The following is a 17,426-nucleotide window of genomic DNA, read 5'->3' as shown; positions in this document are numbered from 1 at the left end:
GTTGGAAAAAAAATGAAAGTGCAGAAGAGTGATTATAGTATTGTACCTTTTGCATTAGAAAGAAGAGGAATGGAAAAATAGATGTGTATCAGCTGAATTTTTGCAAAAAGAAAGGTAGAGATACCAAAACTAATGAAATTGATTACCTCTGGAGGAGTGGGTGGGGATGGTGATGAGGGGATAGAAACAAACTGGAAGGGATGAGAGAAATCTGTTAACTGTGTCTTTCTGTGAACGTTTGACTTTTGAACTCTTAGTGTTTTAATACGTACTCACAGCAAAAGTAATAAAAATCAAGGGGAAAGACCTAAAATATAATACAAACAGAAGCAAATGACACTAGCTGTATTTCAAATGAATAATATAACCACTGAAGTGGTAGGTTGGGGGGACACATGTATACATGTGGCAGATTCATGTTGATGTGTGGCAAAAACCATCACAATATTGTAAAGTCATTATTCTCCAATTAAAATAATTAAAATAATATTAATAATATGGTAATAATGGTCTAATACTACTACTCATATTAGAGATGTTTAACATACTACTAATAAAAATAATAGCAGTTTAAAAAAAAAGAACTAGCCTAAGTAAATTTTGAATGTGGTATTTTGACTGAAGATAAAAAGAACCATAAACTGAATCCTAAAGAGTAGATTCAGTGTGTTTATTGGCTGTTTGTTTGCTTAACAATTCTGAAACTACTTTTGGTGTATTCTGTAATCCAGAAAATAAGTAAATATACTGAGGCTGGACATGGAACAACAGACTGGTTCCAAATAGGAAAACGAGTACGTCAAGGCTGTATATTGTCACCCTGCTTATTTAACTTATATGCAGAGTACATCATGAGAAACGCTGGGCTGGAAGAAGCACAAGCTGGAATCAAGGATTGCCGGGAGAAATATCAATAACCTCAGATAAAGCAGATGACCACCGCCCTTTATGGCAGAAAATGAAGAGGAACTAAAAAGCTCTTGATGAAAGTGAAAGAGGACAGATTGAAAAAGTGGCCTTAAAGCTTAACATTCAGAAAAACCTTAAGATCATTGGCATCTGGTCCCATCACCTCATTGGAAATAGATGGGGAGACAGTTTGGAAACAGCTGTCCGACTGTTATTTTTTGGCTCCAAAATCATGCAGAATGGTGACTGGCAGAACATGAAATTTAAAAAGACGGGCTTACTCCTTGGAAGGAAAAATTAGACCAACCTAGATAGCATATTAAAAAAGCAGAGACATTACTTTGCACAACAAAGTCCGTCTGGTCAAGATGTGGTTTTTCCAGTGAGTCATGTTTTCAAGTGGTCATGTGTGGATGTGAGAGCTGGACAGTGAAGAAAGCTAAGTGCCAAAAAATTGATGCTTTTGAACTTGGTGTTGGAGAAGACTCTTGAGAGTCCCTTGGACTGCAAGGAGATCCAACCAGTCCATCCTAAAGGAGATCAGTCCTGGGTGTTCATTAGAAGGACTGATGCTGAAGCTGAAACTCCAATACTTTGGCCACCTCATGCAAAGAGTTGATTCATTGGAAAAGACCCTGATGCTGGGAGGGATTAGGGGCAGGAGGAGAAGGGGACGACAGAGGATGAGATGGCTGGATGGCATCACCGACTCGATGGGCATGAGTTTGAGTAAACTCTGGGAGTTTGTGATGGACAGGGAGGCCTGGCGTGCTGCGATTCACAGGGTGGCAAAGAGTCGGACACTACTGAGCAACTGAACTGAACTGAACTGAATGGAAGGCAGTTTCCTAAGTGTCAGAAGGGAGTTACAAATACAGAAAAGGGAAAGATGAAAATGACTCTGTGGTATTATATTAGTATTAGAGAAATCAATATTAACTCATGGTTATAGATCAGGGGCCATCAAACATGTTCTGTAAAAGGCCAGATAACAAATATTTAAACTCTGAATCATAGCACAAAAGCTGTCATAGGTGGTACATAAACTGATGAACATGGCTGTATTCCAGTGAAACTTTATTTATGGACACTGAAATGTGAATTTTATATAAATTCCATGTATCACAAAACATTACTATTTTGATGTTTTCAACCATTCAAATATATTACAACTATTTTTGGTTTACAAGTCTTATAAAAGCAGGCAGTGGGCCAGATGTGGCCCATGGGCATACTTTATCAACCCTTGATAGAGAGATGATGATAGATAGATAGCAAATGTGACCAAATGTTTAAATTGGAGAGTCTGTGTGAAGGATGATACAGTTCTCTATACTGTTATTGAACCTTTTCTATAAATCTAAAATTACTTTAAGGTTTTTTTTTAATTTTTTTTTTATTGAAGGATAATTGCTTTACAAAATTTTGTTGTTTTCTGTCAAACCTCAGCATGATAAGATTTTTTTTTGATGTGACCATTTTTAAAGTCTTTATTGAATTTGTTACAATATTGCTTCTACGTTTTTATTTTTTGGCCACAAGGCATTTGGACAATCTCAGCACCCCAAACGGAAATTAAACCTGCACCCCCTGTATTGCAACACAAAGGCTTAACTACTAAACTGCCAGGGAAGTCCCTGAAATTACTTTAAAACAAGCAAAAAAAAAAATCACAAAAAGAATAACCTGTATTTTTTATAGCTACTGCTGACAAAAAAAAAAGCAACATTAACCACATCATTGGCCTAAGAAGTAATGTCTTACTTTTCATAGCGTCTGCTTTTTCCTGGATGTCCATGGACCATGGCTGGAAGCTACTACGGCCATTGTGTTAAGTTTCTAATTTGTCGCTTAGGGTGTTATTTTTCTCCTGTTCGTCCTTGCTGTCCATCTCTCTTAACGAGTAATGAGGTTGCTGGGCTGGTAATTTGTATGTGACTTTGTAATTTTCTACAATGTATGACTTTTTTGGTCTGCTATAATTAAATGGACTAAATAAAAGGTGCTTATCAGAAAATGCCCCATTAGCTTGGAAATCTGTGATAAATCCTTTCTGGAGTCCTTAATGTATGATTTTGAAATTCAGTTTCACAGCAAACTTTGCTTATTTCACTAGCCGTAATCTGGTGATAGCCAAGGTGAACAGTGAGCATAAGTATCTTAAGATAATACAAATATGAACTGAATAATGTTTACGTTAAGATACTTTTTATACAAGAAGTGTAAATGACTTGCAAAGAAAACCTCTATTGTACAGACTTGAAATCATTCTACAGTTCTTTGCTGGTTTAATTCCAACAGAATTCAGTCCTACCTTGGTTTATCATTGTAGGTAAAGCCATTCTTTGATCTCCATTGATAATGAAGATGGTATTAGTCATAGCTGAAATTTTTTGAGTGCTGCTCTGTACCCAGATCCACAACAAATGTTTTTCATCCTTTTTTTTTTTTTTTTCATTTCATCTTGACTAAAAAAAAAACAAACTTGAGTAACAATTATCTCTTTTTTTATAGATAAGGCTTAGTGATGTTATAAGTGACTTGGCGAAGTTCTTACATTTAGAAAACATGGTGCCAGGATTGGCCTGGGGAGCCAGTCCTCTTAGTTTCCTATTGGGACTCTCTCCCATTGTAGATAAAGACAGCAGGAAATGCAGAAATTTAGAAAGAAAATTTTGGGTCATGAGGACATGTTCCCTTTGAGAAGAACAAGGTCAGTGATACAGAGTGCTAACATCAATGTGAGAAACAGAATTAACTTTGGAAAATCCTTCACATTCCCTTTCATGCTCTGTTCCCATGAGGAAGCTCAGTAGCAAGTTTAGAGATGAGAAAGGCTTGAATTAGAAAACTCGGTGACTCATACCTTCCGAATGTCACTGACTTGTGTCACACCCACCCAGGTATCTGCTAGAGGAACAGGGAGACAGAAGAATGGAAAGAAGAAAAGTAAAGAGACTGGGAAATGAGGTTGGAAGCTGTAGGCAGAGGGACGGGGAATGTAGGAGGTGCTTTACGGAGTGGTTTTGCCCCCATTCATACTGGGAGAACAGAAGTAATGAGCCACTCAAGGGCCCAGCGGCCCTCTCTCTCCCCTCTTTTGCCCTTCCCTGCCCCAAAGCCCGGAGTAAGTGCATACCAGCTCCCACCATCATGGCTGGTCCAGACAGCTCCAAGACTAACTTCTCTTTTGAATCACTGAGTGGATTCTTGTCATCCATGACGTGACTGGTGGCTTTGTCAGGCTTTCTTATGCAAAGGTCCTAAGGAGCTTTATCTGTATTTCTTCTGACTCTTTGAAATAAGTTTCTCAGGTGAGAGCAGCTGTGCTATAGTTGAAGATCATTACTGTGTTTTTCAGAGGAATAGTGATCATCATTAAGATGGTATGTTTATTGAACAACTAGTTAGTGAAGTAACTGACTTTGTATTTACAGATTTATAAAACTGAGTATTAATTTCTGGACATCTTATTTTCTGAAGTATGAAGGAGGAAAAATGTTTCTTTGTGGAAGCCCCAGGGACTTAAAAATCCAGGGAAAAGGTAAAATTCTATATATATGGAATTACAAACATGTGGTTCATTTTTTTGTTCTTTTCTTTTTAGGGACTGGTTAAATATGCTGAGCCCACCAATTGTTCCTCCCAGTCAACAGTCCGCAGAGCGGCATCAGGATTCTTCTGGAAGCTTGAGTGTTCAAGGTGGGAATATGAAAAATGCCAAGCATAAAAAAATAAAAATAATTAACTATAAATAGAGAAAATCAATCACTTTGAGATTTCACTGTTTTTATTAAATGATAATCACTTGGACTCACACGTTGAAAATAAGGTAATCTGTGCCTCATTTTATAGGGTGATAGGTTCTTTGCAACTAAAAGGAATTTAAAAGAGAAATTGTTCTTGTTCTCCTGAAGGTTAATCCCTGGGCAAAATATAATTTAAAGCATAAGAGCATGGCTTTGGTGTCAAATTGACCTTCATCTGAATTCCAGCTCTAGCAATTCCTGCTGTGTGACTTTTATGAATTTCAGTTTTATAAAATAAAACTAGTAATAGATGGTGCCCACCTGCAAGCTTTTCATGAAGATTCAGTGAGGTGTACTGTGTATGAAATGTTTGGAATAGCGCCTACAAAATGCCAGCTGTTAGTACTGTTACAAGGCAGACCAAATATTCCAAGTTTTTGTTAATACAGAGATACAGCCTTTTTATTAAAGCAGAGGCTGACACGGAGCTATAATGGGTTGTATTAGTAATGGAAAAATTCAAAGAAAGCAGGAATGAAAATTTGCCTGGGGTTCTCTTTGTTGATGAGAGCCTCTAAGATGAACCATTTAAATTCTGGCTGTGAGCAGGGAATGTGACTGTCTGGAGTGTTGTAGAGGAGAATCTTTAGCGGAATCAGAGGGCTTGAGATGGGAGGGGTGGGGTGAGATCTAAAATGCATAATTGGAGTGACAGACAACATCAGAGTGGGACTCCCGAGATCATTTTCCAAGTTGGATTGTAAAGATGGGCGCCCTCTGTCTATAGTCTCTTAAAAAAAGAAAAGCAAATTGAAACCAGGATAAATTACTCTAACAAAGTTGCCAGTTTTATTTTTTTCCCTAACTGCCCCCGGGAAAAAGTGGAGCATCCCATTTTTCTTCAGGTACGGAGAATCCAGAGTGAGAGCTCATACATCTGAGTTGTGCATTTTGGCCGCCCAGGGGATGGCAGTGTCACTGTGATTTACTGTCTGAAATAGATGATGCCCCTCAAATTGAGACTCTTTTTAGAGGTGCACGTTTATAATTACTTATGACAGAAAAACAGAATCTTGGCTGTCAGGAGGAGACCTTGCTGTGAGGGAACAAATAATATGTTATGTTAAGTGTCCTGAATAAGCCACAGGAACTGAGAACGTGGTCCTTAAGCAGAGGCACCGAAGATCTATGGTGGTGACAAGTGGCCGAAAGGATGTCTTAAAGTCGCCTTTGCAAAGTGATGTTTTGACAGCAGGGGCTCAAATTATGTTGAAGGTAAATAGAACTTGCATCAAAGACAAAGTAGCACATTAAATTCAGAGGACTGTAGAAACATTCTGGCCAATGTTAACCAAACCTGGCACCCCTTCTCCCTGTCACCCTAGATTTCCATTTCTGAGCCTTTCCCTTTTCCGATAGGCTTAGATAATTCGTAGCTAATTAAGACCATCAAAAAGTAGTGTTTCTTATTTGCTTAATCTTTACATGTCATCTACTTCATTTTAAACAACACAGCATACACTGAGCTTGTTTCCGTCTGTTCTTATAAAATGTTTGTCAAAGCAAAATACTGGGCTCAAGCCTCGGATATGTATCATCAGAAGGAGGGGGCCACACAGGTGTGGCAGTCTGGGAATCTTCCTGGGTTCCTGTAGCTCAATACCATTAACTCAGCATTTAATATATGCCAGACACTGTGCTCAGTGGTTGATTTAGTCCTCAAAAGTAAGTCACACAGAGAAAGACAAGTATTGTTTGATGTCACATGTATGTAGAATCTAAAATTGGATACAAATGAACTATTTACAAAACAGAAACAGTCTCACAGACATAGATAACAAACTTATGGTTAACCAAAGGGGAAGGTGGGGTAGGGGGTAAATCAGGAGTTTGGGATTAACATATAAAAACTACTGTATATAAAATAGATTAACAACAAGGTCCTACTGTATAGCACAGGGAATTATATTCATTGTCTTGTAATAAACTATGATAGAAAGGAATTTGAAAACGAATATATATATATATGTTTGTATACATATATATGTCTGAATCACTGTATACCAGAAACCAACACAGCATTGTAAATCACTATACTTCAATTGTAAAAAATGTAAAAAAAAACATTAGTCCTCAGCAGCACAATGAGGAAGATACTATTTTTGTATATGTAGTTGTTATTCTTACAGCTGGAGAAACTGAGACTTGGAGCCCTTGAATAATTTGCCCAAGGTTAGTCATTGGCAGAACTGGGATTGAAATTCAAGCAGCCTGGCCCCAGAGCCCAACCGCTGTTTTCACTTTTTAATTTTTTTTGGTTTAGAACCAAGTAAATAAATTACCTAATCAAAAAATACTGTATATAAAACCCAGAATTCTTTTCTGTTGAGAGTTCCTAATCTACAAGAAAACAAATGAAAATATCTCAAGGGCTGAGTAGCTAAGTTCTTTCAGGGGAAAGAAAAAAAAAAGGCAGATCTCTGGTCACCTGTTGCAGCCCTGCCTCCCCCTCCCATGCAGTCTTGTTGCAAATGACCGGTGGCCACACTCCCTCCAGCAGGGTGGGTCGCCGAGGGGTGCACATACCGTGTTGACCAGATGTAGGCAAGGCCAACGGAGTGAGGGGCCAAATGAAGAGAGAATGACTGGGGTGCGGGACTGACGGACCTGGGTGGTTGCTGGGCCCACCTTCTCAAAGACCTCTCTAGACAATGAGTCAGTCAGTCTCTCACTTTACCCTGTGCCTTTTCATCACAGTCTTTTCACAGTTTGTAACTCATGATTCATTTACTTGTTTCTTGTCTTTTTTCCCAGGTAGTCTAAGAGTTTTTAAAAGCAGAGACTGTCAGTTTTTGCACCCCTAGATCCCTAGTACCTGTGCAATTTCTCGTATACATTATAATAGATACTCTGGGTTCTCATTAGAACATGGGAAAGGAAAAAGGGAGGGAAAGAGGGAGAGAAATGGCATCCAACTGGTCATTTCTTGTAATAATAACCTTTAAAGAAAGAAAATCAAGGTAGTTCATTGAAATCCAACTTTCAGTATTTCCCCCAGTTCCAATTTTTGGTATATCCGTAAAATTGAACAATGAGAGTGTTGAACTTAGACCCATACACTGTAGCAGTTAAAACAGTTGTAAGTCACTGTATGCAGTGGCTCTTTATGTTTAAGCAATGAAGAGACTTTTCTGTCAAATGAAATCTAATATGAAATCCCAATATTCAAAGTAGTTACAAGTAGAACCTCTCTGAGTGAGTGTGAGTTAGGGTCTCAGAACCCTGCCATGGGGCCCTAATGAACCAGTTAAAAACACTGATGTAATCCATCACCCTCATTGTGACCTTGCCCAAGGTCAAATGCTCAGTCAGAGTTAGAATTTGGATCCAGGTTTCTTCCACAGCAGTGCCTTTCTGCAGAACCATCACACTGGGACATGAAAATAATTTTGAAGACGGATTCACAAGGAAAGAGTCTCTTCCATCTTCACACTTCTCGGATGAAAATAACAAAAACATTTATTTCACCTTCCTTGACCCAGGCCTCCATGTACACTTTAATTCTCAGAATTAGCCTACAGATATGTAGGTACTATTGTTACCCCCTTTTACACATGAACCCTGGGACTTAGAGCAGGAGAGTGATGTGATGAACCACCACGTCCATCAGAGATTGAGAGGCTGAGATGTACCTGTGCAGCTAGTGGCATAATGGGAAGATGGCCTGACCAACACATAACTCTGGACGACTTGCTCCAGGCCATACAGAAGTAAACACATGCATTATACAGGCCCCAGAGCCCCTTCTTTATTTAGTACAAATTCCACAGTTTCTGTTTGGCCAGAATGTCTCAAGTGTGTGAATTCTGCCATGAAGTGAACAGCCCAGCTCCCAGCAGAGCAACCAGCCGGCAGGAATATCACTGAGCTCCATGCCTTTCAACTGGATGGAGAAGCAGGCAGCTGTCAGCCGTTCCTCTTGGGCCACAACACACTTGCCGAGTATCAATCACCATGGGCACGAGTGCCCTTAACACTTCCTAAAAATGTGTTTTCCTGGAGACCGTGGAAAATGTTAAAAATGGGAAGTTAAGATTTCAGAACTTACTCAAGAAAACTACCAAACTGACCTTTTGGAAATGAACCAGACTGCCTGAAAAATAGTTGTCAATTTGTTTTTGACATTTGTTCCTTTACAGATATGACCCTTAAATTATTCATGCTTACCAGCTCCAAAATGGAATAATAATGCCTCTCTTCAGGCCTGTAAACCTTTTTTACAGTTTGTGTAGATTTTGAGTGAAGACCTTTTAGAGTTGCCAGGGTCTCATGAAAATAACATCCTTGTACCTTTTGTTCAACAGAGCCACAGAAGATGTTCCTTTATGAACATTAATTATTCTTCCATGAGTCACAAATAGGGAGCGGATGCAGTTAAGAATCTGCCTGCAATGCAGGAGCCTCAGGAGGCTGGGTCAGGAAGATCCCCTGGAGAAGGGAATGGCTACCCACTTCGGTATTCTTGTTTGGAGAATCCCATAGACAGAGGAGCTTGGTGGGCTACAGTTCATAGGGTCTCAAAGAGTCGGACATGACTGAAGCAACTTAGCACTCATGCACACTTATTTTATGCATATAATATCCAAATTAGTGGTAAAGAATTTATAGAAATTTCACAATGCTTCCCAGCAACCCAGAGAGAGGGGAGCATGGCCACCTGTCCTGGGTCCAACAAAGGAATCCTTTCATAGTCTATTTCCCACCATGAAGTTATTTGACATTTACCTAATACCTTGAGTCTAAAAACAGTCTTCCAATATCTGTTTTATTAGTTATCTCACCAGACATCTTGCTTCATCGAACAACCATGGTACCCACAATGTTTGACATGGCACATGTGTTAGTTGCTCAGTCGTGTCCAACTCATTGGGGTCCCATGGACTGTAGCCCACCAGGCTCTTCTGTCCATGGAATTCTCCAGGCAAGAATATTGGAGTGTGTTGCCATTTCCTTCTCCAGAGTAACTTCCCAGCCCAGGGATTGAACCTGGGTCTCCTGAATTGCAGGCAAACTCTTTACCATCTAAACCTCCAGGGAACCCACAGGACATTGTAAACACTCCATAAATGCTTGATGAGTAGAGTGAGTGGATCTTCTGCCTATGGGAAACAGGAGGATCACTTGGTCTACTCTTTGGATCTTCTTTATATCTTGAAGATTTATTTAAAATGCAATGGAAAACTTCCCCCCACCCACCCTCTGCCAAAAAAAGCAATGTTAGCAATCAGAGTAGTGATAGAAGCCAGCATTAATTAAGTACCTGCTTTGTACCCAGCACTCTGTCCCATTTTCCTGTGCTTAGAGGGGGCGAGTCGCTATACAAAGAAATGCCTTCTTTTGTGGCACGCTGGACGTGCACCCTCTGTTAGAGAAGTGAACACACCAGTGGGTGTCTGAGGCTCTCTCCCTCTTTCAGACCGCCCACACCTGCTTGTTCCCCAAGTGTACAACAGAAGGTTCTCGACCCAGGGTGTGGTCCTCGATTCCACTGCTAGAATAGGGATGCATTTCCGCCTGTCTGCAGCGCTGCCACCTTGTCTGAAATCAGGCACTGGAGACCCTATGGGATTTGTAGGCTTCCCAGCTCAGTAGTCTGACTAGGGACCTTCCTTCACATGCAACAGAAAGCATTCAGAGCTGTAAGCCACACTTTTACAAGTGCATATATGTTTTGTGAGGTTTTCCCCAGCTTTATACTATATAATTGACATGTCACATTATGTAAAAGTTTAAGGTGACAACATGATGCTTTGATACACAAGTTCACATTTGAATCACATTTATAACTAGAGACTACCTGGAAAGAATGAAATTGCAGGAATTCCTAAGTAATCATCCAAATTTTTCAACTGGTTGTTTTAAATGGCATGTTCCAAGTGAAATATAGCCACCAGATTTTACAAAAGGAGTGATGTACTTATTTCCCAAATGAAACCTGAACTATAATGTTGGCATATCATTTGCCTTCCCAAAAAGACAATACAGCTTGCTAATAGAAGAAAGTACCTTTTCATCTTTTTATTGCATTTTTGGCCATTTACCTTTCTCTCATTTGAGGGCACATGTTTGCTGAGAAGCAGATCGCAACAGTTCACTTTCTCGAGTTTTAGTGAAAGTTAATTCTGCCCTACTGTGATAGAAGTTGATGGAAGAGTTTGCCAGCACCTGGTCCTCAGCAGAATCGTATCTAAAATGTCATCTTTATTGATCCTAAGGCTGCCTGTTCCCAGTGGTGATTCCCCGCCATTGAATTGTCTAAACCATAGTGTATTGGTATGCACATAAAAATACAGTCAATCAGTTCTCGAGATCTATAAGAGAGAAAATGCATTAACTTGTTTAAAAAAAAATTCTAGACGGCAGCGTCAGAAAATCGAAAATCAAGTATAATGTCTTGACTGTGAGATTTTAAATCTGATAAACTGGTGCCACATCATTTATTTTCAAGCTTGAAGACTGAGCTTTTGCATATAGGTTTTCTATTATCTACAGTTAAAATGCCTCAAATATAGATAATTAAGCATTTATATTAATTGACTTTCAGAAGGTGAGCTAGAGGAATTATTTGCTCACATTGATCTAACCAAGAGGAGGGCAGCTAATATTGCTGCGTTTGGTCTGGCTCCGTTGGTTTTCCTTCTGTTATTGCTGTTAACCGACTTCAAAGTGGATGAAGCTGAAAGTTTGTAAATATATTATCATTTGAAAGGCAATTTTAGTTCACTAGTAATGGCTTTATTATGTGAAGAAGAGTAAAAACGTAATTTGGACCCCTGTCCAGATGCTGTTAGTCTGGTAGCAGAGAATGGTTTTATTTCTTAATTTGTCCTTTTAGAGTTTCTGTAGCCAGTCTTTAAATAGAGCAATTTAGCATTTGGGAGAAAAACAAACTGTGCACTATCCAAGAATATAATTGAAAATTACCCTCTACCCATGCACAGTAATTACCTTTCAAAACATTTCCCGTTGCTTGACATCATACTGGTAATTGCTTAACAATATGATAATTTCATTACATAGAGATTACAATGGCAAAATGATATAAGTTGGAGGTTTTGAAAATTAAGTTATAATGAAAACAAAACCTTTTATGCAAGTTTAAAACACTTACTTCAGAATAAAAGTATACATAATATCACCCAATTTTTGTATGAATGTCATTGTTGGTAGAGTCTTAAGATTCACCCATTTAAAGCTTTTGATTGGCTTAAAACTCAACATTCAGAAAACTAAGATCATGGCATCTGGTCCCATCACTTCATGGCAAATGATGGGGAAACAGTGGAAACAGTGAGACACTTTATTTTGGGGGGCTCCAAAATTACTGCAGATGGCGACTGCAGCCATGAAATTTAAAGATGCTTGCTCCTTGGAAAAGAAGCTATGACCAACCTAGACAGCATATTAAAAAGCAGAGACATTACTTTGCCAACAAAAGTCCATCTAGTCAAACCTATGGTTTTTCCAGTAGTCATGTATGGATGTGAGAGTTGGACCATAAAGAAAGCTGAGCGCCAAAGAATTGATGCTTTTGAACTGGGGTTAGAAGACTGGTGAGAGTCCTTTGGACTGCAAGGAAATCCAACCAGCCCATTCTAAAGGAAATCAGTCTTGAATATGCATTGGAAGGACTGATGCTGAAGCTGAAACTCCAATACTTTGGCCACCTGATGCAAAGAGCTGACTCTGATTTGAAAAGACCCTGATGCTGGGAAGGATTGAAGGCGAGAGGAGAAGGGGACGACAGAGGATGAGATGGTTGGATGGCATCACCGACCCAATGGACATGAGTTTGAGTTAACTCCAGAGTTGGTGATGGACAGGGAAGCCTGGCATGCTGCAGTCCATGGGGTCCCAAAGAGTCAGATATGACTAAGTGACTGAACTGAAAGCTTTTGAACTAAAAACCACAAAACCCCTCTTAGACCCATGGTTATAATGCATGAAATGCCAATTCTATAGTGATATGTATTGGACCAAATGCATTTATATAGCAGTTACTGCTTCAGTCTGTATGCATTATGTAGCCAAATCTCTACTAATGAATTGGATCCACCTTGATCCCTTTGCAATTGGGTGATAAAGACCCATGGCCCATTACAACGGTTATTTTCATCTTGAAAGATTCCTGACTAACTGTAAAATGTTTTGAGTTTTCTAATTTGATAACACCAGCTTAAAATTTTATCTTTTTGGAAACTGCAAGCACAGAATGCACTAAACAATTACATAGTGTGTAACTCTTACGTGCCAGAGGTCAGACTTTCCCCCAGCATTTGATGCAGTAAAAACAAGACATCAGATGGCAGGTCTTTGAGATAATTTGACTTATAATTATTTACCTCAGTGATATGTGGTTTTAATATCACACCTGATGGAAAAAAATGAATGTTATTTTACTTTTTTGAAAAGTACATGATTTTTGGTATAAGAGCTTTTGTTTAAAGCTGAATTGATTATAACATCCTCTATAAAACTAGTAGGGCTTCCCTGGTGGCTGTCATGGTAAAGAATCCGCCTGCAGTGTGGGAGACCCGGGTTCGATTCCCGAATCAGGAAGATCCCCTGAAGGGAGTCATGGCAACCCACTCCAGTGCTCTTGCCTGGAGAACAAGGCTCCTCATGAACAGAGGAGCCTGGCGGGCTGCAGCCCATGGGGTCAAAGAGTCAGACGCGACTGAGCGACTAACACACATAAAACTAGTCGGAGGGTTTGTGTTTCATTCAGATTTCTTTTTTTTCTTTAGTAGTAAAAAGCCAAATCGATACAGCTTAGGGGTAGGGAGTTGAGCTATAAATGAACACGTCCCTCTCATGTCTTAGATTTTCCATAATGATTCTAACCGTGTGTGTGCCAAGTGTTATTTAGTTCTCACAGGTACTGTAACAGGCACTGTTACTATCCTTACTTTACATGTGAGGAAACTGAGGCTGAGTAGTGAATTTTCCCAGTGCCCCACAGCTGTGAAGTGGTAGAAATGGGATTTGGACCCAGACAAGCCTGCCTTCATTGTCTAAATGTCATACTGCCTGTCTCTGTGAAGCCTTTCCTTTATATTTAAGTTTTATCAATGCTGTTCTCAGTTATTTAAAACTCTATAGCCTGTACTTTATGATTTATTGCATTTATTACTATCCTTAATAGTAGCGATCTTTTATTGAACAACTACTTTGTTCTTGGTATGCATATTATCCAGCATCCAACTTCACCCACAAAACTGTGAAAGACAGTTATTCCCATTTTATAAATGAGCAAAGGAAGGTTCAGTGAGGTAAAATAACCTGTCACCAGCTGAAGGGCACATTCAGGTATGACCTAAATCAAATTACACTTGTAAAGTAATGCTAAAAATTCTCCAAGCCAAGCTTCAGCAATACGTGAACCGTGAACTTCCAGATATTCAAGCTGGTTTTAGAAAAGGCAGAGAAACCAGAGATCAAATTGCCAACATCCGCTGGATCATCAAAAAAGCAAGAGAGTTCCAGAAAAACATCTATTTCTGCTTTATTGACTATGCCAAAGCCTTTGACTGTGTGGATCACAATAAACTGGAAAATTCTGAAAGAGATGGGAATACCAGACCACCTGACCTGCCTCTTGAGAAACCTGTATGCAGGTCAGGAAGCAACAGTCAGAACTGGACATGGAACAACAGACTGGTTCCAAATAGGAAAAGGAGTACGTCAAGGCTGTATATTGTCACCCTGCTTATTTAACTTATATGCAGAGTACATCATGAGAAACACTGGGCTGGAGGAAGCACAGGCTTGAGTCAAGATTGCCGGGAGAAATATCAATAACCTCAGATATGCAGATGACACCACTCTTATGGCAGAAAGTGAAGAACTAAAGAGCCTCTTGATGAAGGTGAAAGAGGAGAGTGAAAAAGTTGGCTTAAAGCTCAATATTCAGAAAACTAAGATCATGGCATCCAGTCCCATCACTTCATGGCAAATAGATGGGGAAACAGTGGCTGACTTTATTTTTCTGGGCTCCAAAATCGCTGCAGATGGTGATTGCAGCCATGAAATTAAAAGACGCTTACTTCTTGGAAGGAAAGTTATGACCAACCTAGACAGCATATTAAAAAGCAGAGACATTACTTTGCCAACAAAGGTCCATCTAGTCAAGGCTATGGTTTTTCTAGTGGTCATGTATGGATGTGAGAGTTGGACTATAAAGAAAGCTGAGCACCAAAAAGTCGATGCTTTTGAACTGTGGTGTTGGAGAAGACTGTTGTGAGTCCCTTGGACTGCAAAGAGATCCAACCAGTCCATCCTAGAGGAAATCAGTCCTGAATATTCATTGGAAGGACTGATGTTGAAGCTGAAACTCCAATACTTTGGCCACCTGATGCGAAGAGCTGATATTGGAAAAGACCCTGATGCTGGGAAAGATTGAAGGCAGGAGGAGAAGGGGACGACAGAGGATGAGATGTTTGGATGGCATCACCGACTCTACGGACATGGGTTTGGGTGGACTCTGGGAGTTGGTGATGGACAGGGAGGACTGGCGTGCTGCGTTCATGGAGTCGCAAAGAGTTGGACACGACTGAGAGACTGAGCTGAACTGAGCTGAAGGGCATTCGGGTGGTGAACAGCACTCTCCCATCCGTCCCCAGGTTCCTTGGATTCCAGAGCCCAGGGGTGCTCTTAGCCACGCCCAGTTAACTCTTCATTAATCTTTAGTAGCCACCTTTGTTTCATGGGCAGTGACACTTAAGACCAGAGATTTTGTTTCACAGTCACTGATTCACCCTTTCAAAAAGGGCTCAGTATTTACGGAGTCTGTATTACGTGCCAGCCCTGCCCATGCCCACCATCCAAGCCCTATCCAAAGCTGACCTGGTGAGCTTGCAGGCCAAAGCTTTGGTTTTCTTTGGTCCGTAGTAGGCCATGCTAAGGAAAAAGAGAGGGCTAGTGTCTTCATCACCTCCTCCTTCCTGAGCCTGCTCTGGGAGTCGCCAGCTGAGGGAGGTCTTGCTCTCCCGGCCTCTGAATTCCTATCCTGTGTATTTTGAGAAGTCCAGAGGGCACTCGCTTGCTGTTGATGGCATAGGTACAGAAGTGCTGAGCATAGCAGTGGGCACATATAAGGTGCCCAGGTAACATTTTAGTAAAACAGCTTTTTGGTTTTTTTTCATTTGTTGAAAACCAACCAAACCTTGCTAATGACTAGGCAGTAGGCATTCTCTACAACCAAATCATCCAAATATCACAGGGGGAAAAATTTGACGTGTTCATTTTCCCAGCAAATTTGACACATCTTGCTACCACTAATACAATTACAGATCATCTGACGTTGTTTTCCTCATGTGTTCTTTGCTTTGCATAGCTTATATTTCTAAACATTATTTTAATTCATGTTTCTGTGGTAGCCTTTTTAGGATGTATGAATGGGGATTGAGCTCTTTACTAGATCACTTCATTTGCACTGTTTTGCATTTCTGCAGCTCTGGCCCATGAAGAAGGCTAGAGCTGCGATAATCAAAGATAATCAAATTTTGAATCCTTTTCAGCCCTAATTAGCGTAACTCTTTAGTCCTTTGGCCCTCTTCCTTAGTCCTTTCTCCTCCCTGCCAGTTCTGCACACTCATTTTTCTTGTGCTTTATAGTGAATCTGGCCCCTCTGATCACCGTTTCTTCTATCTTACACGGCAAGTATAGAGCCATCACATCCGCAGCGCTCCTGCCTCCCGGCGTTGACATCCCGCCCACACAAGGATGGTCCTCCAGGACAAATGGTGATTCCTGCTGCCTTGCCCTTCTCTGTTGCAGTTTAAGAATTCCCAGCCAAGCCAGCAGCTAACATGACTATGCTTCCCGTCCCCACAGGTGAAGAGGAGCTGAGTGCGGAAGAGGATGAGGAAGTGCTGACTCTGCTGTATGACCCCTGTTTGAACTGTTACTTTGATCCCCAGACTGGGAAGTACTACGAGTTGGTATAACGCCTGCTTCCAGGGCCAAGGATGGCCACCTCAGGTGGAGCAAGATAGCAACTCTGATTCTGTTAAGTTGGCGTCACAAGTGTGTCTCCGGCAGGCCTACAGGATCAGAAAGAACTAAGAGAGATGAAGTCAGTTTGTACATAATGTTCAGTGTTAGGACTGCCTACATTCTTTATGTAGATGGGTGTGACTTTTTAGAACTGTGAAGGAGTTAATACAGAGACAAGATTGTACGACTTTGAATTGTTTCTTATTTGTTGGTTCTCATCCTATATATAATTCTGTTTACTTCATATACTTTAATGTAAATTAATTAAGAGTTATTCAAATTTTTGCAGTGTTAATGTGTAAATGATGGCTTGATACACAAAATGTATTCTTGTTTAAAAGATGCGTTTTCTTTTATTACCTATTTGTATTAAAAATAAAATATGATGGTCAGAAGAATGCCTTTTAAACTGCTTCTTTTTATTTAACCCACTTTCTTTGCCAGAATATTCCTAGATGGTATTTACTTTTCCTTAGACTTCTAGAAAAGGAATTACTGTGAATTAATCAGACTATGATCACATTTTATTGGCACTGGCCCCACAATTTCCATTTCATTATAGTTCATCCATAGTTTGCCAAAGATCATAACATTGTTAATAACTTCAGCTTCTTAGCTCTGTGCTTTTAAAAAAATTATCTACGAATTCTTAAAACATGATCCAAATCTAGCTCTATGGATCCATATTTAGTAGGAAGCCACCCATTTGAA

The 17,426-nt window shown here is 40.0% G+C and overlaps 1 protein-coding gene across 17 annotated transcripts in view; it reads left to right on the top strand.

The window, feature by feature from the left end:
• Nucleotides 1–17,112, top strand: part of CFAP20DC (CFAP20 domain containing) — a 261,187-nt gene extending 244,075 nt beyond the window's left edge. For 9 of the 17 annotated variants that reach the window (XM_043441972.1, XM_043441979.1, XM_043441974.1 and 6 more), the window contains 3 exons: nucleotides 4,517–4,611; nucleotides 16,334–16,462; nucleotides 16,554–17,112. In XM_043441972.1, the coding sequence (XP_043297907.1) occupies nucleotides 4,517–4,611; nucleotides 16,334–16,462; nucleotides 16,554–16,666 (337 nt within the window). In that variant the 3' untranslated portion in view covers nucleotides 16,667–17,112. Of the gene's footprint in view, nucleotides 1–4,516; nucleotides 4,612–16,333; nucleotides 16,463–16,553 lie in introns of those variants that run through there. The other 8 variants (XM_043441990.1, XM_043441989.1, XM_043441987.1 and 5 more) reach the window with 3 other exon arrangements.
• The last annotated feature ends 314 nt before the right edge of the window (nucleotides 17,113–17,426 follow it).

This window comes from Cervus canadensis, chromosome 22, assembly GCF_019320065.1.
Source record: "Cervus canadensis isolate Bull #8, Minnesota chromosome 22, ASM1932006v1, whole genome shotgun sequence".
In the NCBI taxonomy this organism is placed as follows: Eukaryota; Metazoa; Chordata; class Mammalia; order Artiodactyla; family Cervidae; genus Cervus; species Cervus canadensis.
Note: the sequence above shows the minus strand (reverse complement) of the source record. Positions and strands in the feature narration are given on the sequence as shown.